The 9,502-nt window shown below is 41.3% G+C and overlaps 1 protein-coding gene across 1 annotated transcript in view; it reads left to right on the forward strand.

Moving 5' to 3' along the window:
- Positions 1-5,370: 5,370 nt before the first annotated feature.
- TBC1D23 (TBC1 domain family member 23) overlaps positions 5,371-9,502 on the forward strand; it is a 69,963-nt gene continuing 65,831 nt past the window's right edge. The window contains exon 1 of the mRNA XM_012801489.2: positions 5,371-5,568. Coding sequence (XP_012656943.1) covers positions 5,516-5,568 — 53 coding nt within the window. The 5' untranslated portion in view covers positions 5,371-5,515. The remainder of the gene's footprint in view (positions 5,569-9,502) is intronic.

The following is a 9,502-nucleotide window of genomic DNA, read 5'->3' on the forward strand; positions in this document are numbered from 1 at the left end:
TTTTTTGAGACAGAGTCTCACTCTCACATCCTGAGTAGAGTGCTGTGGCATCATAGCTCACAGGAACCTCAAACTCTTGGGCTCAAGCTGTCCTCTTTTCTTAGCCTCCCGAGTAGCTGGGACTATAGGCACCTGCCACAATGCCTGGCTAGTTTTTCCACTTTTAGCAGAAATGGGGGATCTCGCACTTGCTTAGGCTGGTCTCGAACTCTTGGGCTCAAGTAAACCACCTACCTTGGCCTCACAGACTATCAACCAGCCATTTCTGTATAGGTTAATGGCCTAATACATTACAAAAATACTTTTTAAAAATCCCTTAGTTCATTTTAAAAATATTTATTGAGACTCAACTATGTGTCATAGGCACAGTATGCATTGATACAATATAATTTAGGTAATTACATGGCACAGAATACCAATTAATAGATGAAAAATATTTTTATTATGTCTGGTACAATTTCATTCAAAAGACACTTGAATTTTTCCTCTATAAAGATACAGTTTAATTTTATACAAGGATAATGTGAGATAATACCACATTTTTCCATTTGGATGTGAGAACAACTATTAGATGGATAATACAGACAGGGGACATATCCCCTGTGGATGAGGTGGTGATTTGATGTTACTTTCTTGGGGACACATCCTGGAATGGATTCATTATACACAGATCCAGTAATCTCCACTGTTAGCATTCCCTTAGCACAGCACTAGGTCTATGAAAAGAAGAGATTCTAACTCCCTTTGTTCCAGAGGAATATAGAAAATACAAAAACAGAGAGAGCACCCGGTATTATCAATGAAATCTTCTTACAGTTAGGAAAGAAGAATAATGTAAGAAAATACAAGCAGAAAATTTCATAATGAAATCTCTAACTCTTGGTAACGGGTTTTTGTTTTGTTTTAAGCAGAGATCTATTACTAGAACTTAACAAATTTTACTTGCAATCCCATGTTAATATATTTGTTTTAAGTACACAACAGTCCAAGTAAATGGCAGGACCTTGAGATTTTTTTGAAAGTACCAAAATACTCAGAAAGTTACACCCATGAAAATCTGCAGCCAGCTAGAAAATGTTCTATAGGTAGAACATTTTCAGAACATCAGACTTGTCATCTTAGGAAGTAAGGCATGTTAGGGGAAAATGTGGACAAACCAGACACAAAGCAAACCCTAAACAACCAGGAAGATCCGTACTAAGCTCAGTACCTAGATACCAACAGTCCAATGTGGTTTCTGTACTTTCAGAAAACAAGGCAAAGTGAGGGAAGGTGTGGATAACCCTTCCTCAAAAGAAAGAGGAGAAAAAGGCTTTCAGGTAAAAGATTTACCTACTACTGAGCTCTGCAGTAACTCAGTGGCAGCATGGATTTTTTTTTTTTTTTTTGAGACAGAGTCTCAAGTGCTCACCTAGGGTAGAGTCCTGTGGTGTCATATAGCTCACAGCAACCTCCAACCTTTGGGCTCAAGTGATCCTCTTGCCTCAGTTACTATTTTTAGTAGAGATGGAGGTCCCGCATTTTGCTCAGGTTAGTTTTGAACTCGTGAGCTCAAGCAATCCACTTCCCTTGGCCTCCCAGAGTGCTGGGATTACAGGCGTGAGCTACTGCACCTGCCCTTGCAGCATGGAGATTAATGACCCAAACTCAAGCAAACACTGTAGAGAGTGAACCAACAGAACCTGTTCAAGAGAGAGGACTCAAAGATACATGTATACCAAGTATCAAGTATTACTTGACTTCTCAGCTACATTCCTAGATCTATCATCGGGAGAAAGGATGTCATCATGATCATGGTATATGATGATAGAGTGAATAGTTAGTTGAACTTACAACAGGTTGATAAGTAAAGAAATAATGATACAAATACCTCAGACAATATCATGAGTAAACAATTTTAATTGAAATCTTGTCTGTGGTGGGTCCCCATCAATATGATACTGACCCTATCTAGGACTGGCTACCTCATTTGTGAAGCCTAGTGCAAAATGAAAAGTAGGGGTTCCAAATTTAGTAAGAATTTCAAGATGCAACAGGAGAGCAGTAAACCAAGCACAGGGTTCTTCCAAGCAGAGGGTCTTATGCTATTGCATGGACTGTACACTCATGAACTTGGCTCTGTCCCTATTAAAGAGAATGGAAGTCAGAAGTTTCAACTTTGCTTTTACATAATGAAGAACTGCTTAAAAATGTCAAAAGATGGCTCGGCACCTATAGCTCAACCGGCTAAGGCGCCAGCCACGTACACCTAAGGTGGCAGGTTCGAATCCCCAGCCCAGACCCGCCAAACAACAATGACGGCTGCAACCAAAAAAAAGCCGGGCGTTGTGGCAGGCGCCTGTGGTCCCAGCTACTTGGGAGGCGGAGGCAGGAGACTCGCTTGAGCACAGGAGTTGGAGGTTGCTGTGAGCTGTAATGCCACGGCACTCTACCCAGGGGGACAGCTTGAGGCTCTGTCTCAAAAAAAAAAAAAAATGTCAAAAGATTTATTTCTTTTTGTTCATGACACCTTTATTTGTAATATCCTAGAAATATTAATAAAAACCTAAATGTCCATCATCACACAAATAAACAAATCATAAAATAACTATGCTGTGTGACAAAACCCAGACCAAAAAAGTTTCAAACCATACTATTTCATTTCTTTTTTTTTTTTTTCTGAGACAAGTCAAACTATTTTACCCTCGGTAGAGTGTGGTGGCATCACAGCTCACAGCAACCTCAAACTCTTGGGCTTAAGCGATTCTCTTGCCTCAGCCTCCCAAATAGATTGGACTACAGGCACCTGCCACAACACCAAGCTAAGGAGATATATTTTTAATGAAATAATGTTTTTACCAGAGACTATAAAGCAGTCACTAGTTTAATCATACTCAAAACGACTTAAAACTGAGGATTAGAATCACTTTAACCATGAACAACTGCTTGTCAGATAAATGACAGAATAGTTTTTAAAACCATTTTTTAAAAGTTTCTGAAAACCTACTGGCAACAATTGAAGGGACCCAGGGGAGGTCTTGAATATTAGGATGATAATTTGACCTAGATTCATGCCTTTTATTCTTTTTGATAGAGAGCATCTAAAGCCCAATTTGATGTTAAAAGAAATTTTCACCAATGAAGGATTCAACATCACACAGGGATTCTGAGCTTAGAAGTGGATGCAGTAAGATGAAGCTTTGTATTATCTCCTTTTTGGGAAAAGATTGAACATGATTCTGGTTGTAAATGAGATAGCTATAATATATTTTGTGTTTTTCTTTCAAATAATTTTAAAACTATGAAACATTTTAGATACCAAGGTGTAGACTCTATAAAGAATACTTGACAACCATATAGCTACCTCTTGGCTCTTAAATAAAATCTTAAAAATTTAATTGAAACTATTTCTTCCCCTTCTCCAAATGTAACTGCCATTCCTATTTTTCTATATATTATTCCCCTGCACTTTTTTTTTTTGAGAGTCTTGCACTGTCACCAGAGTAGAGTGCAGAATTATTATCATAGGTAACTGCAACCTCAAACTCCTGGACTCAAACGATTCTCTCTCAGCCTCCCGTAGTTGGGACTACAGGCACACAACTAAGGCTGGCTAATTTGTCTGTTTTTAGTAGTAGATATGGGTCTCTTGCTCAGGCTGGTCTGTAACAGTTCTGAACTCAGTAATCCTCCTGCCTCAGCCTCCCAGAGTGCTAAGACTACAGACTTGAGCCACCACTCCTTGTCCTCCCTGCATTTTTTAGCACACAGGCATCTTTTCTTAAGATATTGATATATTCTTATCTTTTTAACACCAAATATAAATGACCCTACTTTACCAATCTGCTTGGAATCTGTTTGCTCACTCAACATCATTTTTTAGATTTATCCATACAGTTACAGGTGGTTTTACTTCATCACAGTTGTTTTCAAGGCTTGCAAAAGCATTTCCTTAGGTATATCCTCCCCAGCATGTGCCTGCACTCAAGGCCCTGGAAATGGTCAACAGCAGGCAAGGGGCCAGTTGTTTTGGTGGTGTGGACAAGTTTGCACGTGGAGGTCGAGGTGTCCATTTGTGTGAAGTGAAGGGGAAGCAGAGTGGGAGGAGGATCTTGGCAGCTCTTCCTGTTCAAGTTCCCTTTCTTTCTTTCTTTCTTTCTTTTTTTTTTTTTTTTTTGAGACAGAGCCTCAAGCTGTCCCTCTGGGTAGAGTGCTCTGGATCACAGCTCACAGCAACCTCCAACTCCTGGACTCAAGCGAGTCTCCTGCCTCAGCCTCCCAAGTAGCTGGGACCACAGGCACCTGCCACTGTAAGGGCCAAACTAACTCTATTTTGTTAAAACTCCATTTTACAGCCTGCTTGTCTTTCTTGAAGCTACATACCAGAGGTATTGAATAACCCAACTTTCTCCCCCTATGCCTGCCCCGTGACCTTTGCACAACATCTGCCCAGAGCTATAGCAGCTCCTAGACCAAGGACAGGTACTGTCTGGAGCGATAGGAACCCACCCCTAGACCAATCAGCTTACCCTCAGCCCCCTACCCCTCCCTTCTTCCTTTCTGTACCCTTAAAATCTCCCTCTATCTTAGAGTCGAGGCTTCTCTGTTTTCCTGCTGCGTCAGGGTCAGAGAGCCCAAGCTTGAGCTTGCAATAAACTGCTTCTTGCTGTTTGCATTGGACTTGGTCTCAGAGTGATTTGTGGGGGATCCCCGAAATTCGGGCATAACACCACAATGCCCGGCTATTTTTTGGTTGCAGCCATCATTGTTGTTTGGCGGCCAGGGCTGGATGGGAACCCGCCACCTTAAGTGTATGTGGCTGGCGCCTTAGCCACTTGAGCCACAGGCGCCCAGCCTTCAAGTTCCCTTTCTAGAATTCTAAATTTGGACTTTCAGACTGTTAAGAAGATGTATTTAAAGTAGGAGCTGGAATACATTTCCTTTACAATTTACTTTGACTTACAATTTTTAAATGTTCAGGTACTAATTACGTGTACCTACATTTGTACTTTTGAGCAGGCCCCACAGTGATGGTTACATCCCACTTTCTTCAAATCGTATTATTTATAGTAAGAAATTACCGAAATGTGGCTCTCCTACTCCTACTTGTGTTGCTTCCCACTCCCCTCCTCTCTCTACCAGCTAGGACTCTAGATTCTACCCTTGCTAAACCCGACGCCAAGTTGGACCGAAGACGCCAACTAGAAGGCGTCTAGCTGTGTCAGGAGGCGACGCTAGAGACACACTTCCACAGGCTCCGCCCACCCCGCCCGACCCGGGGCCCCGCGGCATCTTGGGACATGTAGTCTTCAGGGGCGCAGCTGCTCTACCAAGTCTCCTCCCCAAGAGCCCCACGCTGCTTTTCGCCCTCGGGACGTCGTGACGTTGCCGCCTCCGGTCCCTTGCCATTTCCCTTTTTCTTTCCCTTTGGAGAAGCTCAGTCCTGGACTTCGGAGACTTTTTACGACATTGGGTCTCAGAGTCGGTCTTAGCGCCAGGTCCACTTTTCGGCAAAGTGACGTGGACGTCAACAGCAATGGCGGAAGGAGAAGAGGTTCTGCTGCCGCCAACGTCGAGCGGCGACGGGTGGTGAGTGGAAGCTGGGGCTAATTCCCACTGGCCCTTCGTTCTTCTTTCTCACCATTCTGCGGGTCTCTGAGGCACCGTCCGGCCCCGGTATGGAACGGGAAGACCCGTTCTCGGCGAAGTCCGGCGCCCTGCCCCGCCCCCTCTGCGTGCCGGGTCCCCTCTGCCTACCCGGTCCTGCCCAAGGGGCTGAGGCGGTACTCCAAAGGAGTAGGGTGTCGTCCAGGTGCTGGGCCTCGGTCCTGGCCTCTCGCTTCGTCCACTATTCTCCAAGAGGTGCTGGAGAGGGTGGCTTCGGCGCTGAGTTTGACCGAAGTTCCGGAGTGGGCAGGTTCAGACGAAGTTTCATGGATGCAGCTCTGGAGTAATAAAATATGGTTTGAAGAAAAGTCCTTTTGTAATTATCACTGCGACCTTTGCCTGAGGGTTCAGAGGTTGAGAGATACGTCCAGGGAGGATCTCTTCCACATAGTTGAGAAATTTTATGTACTTGCTGTTCATCTGGTTTCGCGTTCCAACAATTTTCACTACCTGTCTGTTTCACACAGTCGTCTTTTTCCTTGCTAATCACTTTTCTCACAGCTTCGGATGCAGTGTGGGACTTGGATGTTGCTGTTCTCAAGCTTTTGCATGCTTATCTGATTTTGTACTCCGTGTTTGGGGAGGAACTTCAATTTTTTTTGGAAACTAGTCGGTTTAAATCTTTGGGAAAAGCTACTTTTGAAATAGTTGATCTTCACAACTATAATCAGGGATAAACATTAAGAAAAAATGATTTCACAATGATTTTCATAATTCATTTAATGTATTGACGACATGTACACATACTAGTTTTGGATTTGCTTGTTCTTCGTATATGTACAGCTCACTGCCGCTTTGTTTACCTAAAAGTAACACAGGACATTCGTAGATACCAGCTTTAGTCCTTGAGGGGAAAATGGAAATCGTTGAAAGGGATAGATATTACAGTAATTGAGAAATTCGACTCTTCATTTGGCAGCTATTTGGAATGCATGTACTCGCCAAGGCGTAGGAGGACTATTGTGACTTAGGTGTAGTTTCTTTCCTCAGTTTGCTTGTTTTGGAGTTGGCTATGACAGGTGCAATCAGTAACTAGGTAAAAGTAATCTTATTCCTTGCGAGTGTGATTAAAAGTGTTAGGGGAGTTAGGGAAAAAGAAGCCACTTCACTTGGAGTCGTTTGGGGAAAGCTTCATGGAAGCAGTGATATTTGATTTAGGCCTTGAAGAATGGGTAGTATTAGAACCAGCACTGTCCAATAGAAGTATAATATTTAAACTTAAAATTTTCTAGTAGCCACATTAAAGACTAGAAAGAAATTGAAAATTGGTTTTAATAATCTAGTTAGTCCATATATCCAACATATTTCAACAAGTAATCATTGTTAAAAAAAGATTAATTTTATGTTTTTTTGGTACCAAGTCTTATCCAGTGTGCATTTTACATATGCCATACATCTCAATTTGGCCAAGCCACATTTCAAATGTTAAATATCCACACATGGCTAGTGGATAACATTGGATAGTGCAGAGTCAGATTAAAAGTTGGGGAAGGGCTCTGATTGCAGTAAGAGCATAAATAGGTTGGGCAACCCTTGTGGCTCAAAGGAGTAGGGCGCCAGCCCCATATGTCGAAGGTGGTGGGTTCAAACCCGGCCCTGGCCAAAAACTGCAAAAAAAAAAAAAAAAAAGAGCATAAGTAGGGACATAGGCAAGAAAAGTAATTTGTTTGGGGAGCAATAACTAGAACTGCCTGACTGAAGAAAAGTTGTAGAAAATAGGCATGGAAAACATTAAAAAAGGTTTTAAACAGCTAAAAGGGCCTTTTAAAAGTTATTGACATAGACATTCCAACATTTTTCAGAAAGTGACTTTTAACTAGTTATAACCATCCAGACAGAAGTCTCAAACTCCTGGCTTCAAGTGATTTTCCCTTCTTGGCCTGCCAAAGTGATGAAATTACAGGTGTAAACCACTGTTCCTGACCAGGTTATAGCCTGAAGTTTACTGTGTTGGAAGGGTGGGTTGGTATATCCTAAATGGGACGTAATCAACTGATTGAGGGAATGTTTCTAGAGTTAAAGTGTCTTTGGGGAGTTCTTAGGTTAGGAGGATTGTGAGCATGTGTCTGGTTCACAGGCAAGGGATGTGGAGTAAATGGTTGCTAGAGAGATAGTGAGAGATAGCATTTGTTCTATTGTAAGGTTGCTGTGTCTTCCCATTTTTGCTTGTTTTATTTTAATGAATGGAGGAAATAATGCTGAGATTTCTGTGATTTCTGTTCTTTCCCTATCCTCTCCTAATCTTTCTGCCTTTTCTTTCCTTACTCTCCTCACCAGTCCCCCAGAATTGAGTTTGAATAGAAACCTTGGGATTGGGAACCATAGGTTCTGCTCTTAGATTGCTTGGTGAGTGGGATTTTACAGAATGGGGACGCTTTTTTTTTTAAAGTAATGTTTTAACTGTCACGTTTTTATTTTAACTTTGTCAGATACAAATTTTTATAAAATATATCACGTACGTGTATCTCATTGCTTAACCCAGACTCATCTTAATGACTTGGGATCTTGGGGTTTACAGATGTATTATATAAGATTGGGCAGAATGTGAGGGTATTTGGCACACCTCCTTGGTGTGGAACTCTACCTAACAATGCAAACATTGTAACCTAATTGTTTGTACCCTCATAAATTGATCTGCAATTTAAAACAAAACAAAACAAAAAAAAACTAGGTCCTTGTCCTCAAGGAATTTATGGTCTGGTAACAGGAGTTGTGTTTAAGAACATGAACTACTTTTGTGCTAATGTAATTGGTGAGATCTTTAGAAGCTCAAGGTAGATAGTGTAGATTGTTGTTGTGTTAAATGACTCCACACAGCCATCTCTTTTTGAGATTGCTTTTTATAAGTTTTTCCTGTTTTCTTTGTCATCAGTGATATCTCTTAATTTGTTCCAACTCTGTGAAACTAAGTAATTGAACTTGTTAAAATTGTGTATACATTCTTAAAAGGCTCAGGATGGAGTTTTAAGATCTTAAAAGTATATGGGCTCTCTGATACTGTTTTTAATTACTTTCTGGTTTTTAGTTATGGTCTAGATGAGTGGTTCTCAATATTTAAATGTGCGTTGGAATTACCTGGGAGCTTATTTAAATGCAGATTCTGAGTCAGTAGATTTTGATTGGGAGTTGAGATTCTATATTGCTGACTAGTTCCTAGGTGATGACAATTCTGCCAGTTCATGGACCACACTTTAGTTTGCAAGGTACTATACGATTTATATCTCAGAATGAGTAGGTCAGAGGAATTTTTGTCTTTATATTATGTGTTATATTGTGTCACCTTACAGATTATGTTGTAAGTTATCTAATTACATGCTAACTTATCATTGGTCTTTATATAGTGAGCATTTTTTTTTTTTTTGAGACAGAGTTTCACTTGCCCTAGATAGAGTGCTGTGGTGTCATCATAACTCACAGTAACCTCAGTTTCCTGGGTTCAAGGGATCCTCTTGCCTCATTCTCCTGAGTAGCTAGGACTACAGGCACACACCATGACGCCTGGCTAATTTTTTTTTTCTATTTTTAGTAGAGACAAGGTCTCACACTAGTGAACTTAAGCAATCCACCTGCCTTGGCCTCCCAGAGTGCTAGGATTATAGGCATGAGCCACCACACCCAGCCTTACATAGTGAACTATTCTACAGCAGTGACACATATCGGTAGCAGATGGCTCAGTGAATGTTTGTTGAATGAATGTATATGCATGAATGAATACAGACTTTTATATAATTGTATGCAGTAACATACCAAGCTGTCATTTCATGTAAATTTCCTGACTCCACTGTTTTTGTGAGCTGTGTAACTGTCTGCTGGTATGGTGTTCATTCTTCATGGAAAGCCAGGTTGATCAGAAACT

Source organism: Otolemur garnettii, unplaced genomic scaffold (assembly GCF_000181295.1).
Source record: "Otolemur garnettii isolate 467f Iridium unplaced genomic scaffold, OtoGar3 scaffold00009, whole genome shotgun sequence".
NCBI lineage: Eukaryota > Metazoa > Chordata > Mammalia > Primates > Galagidae > Otolemur > Otolemur garnettii.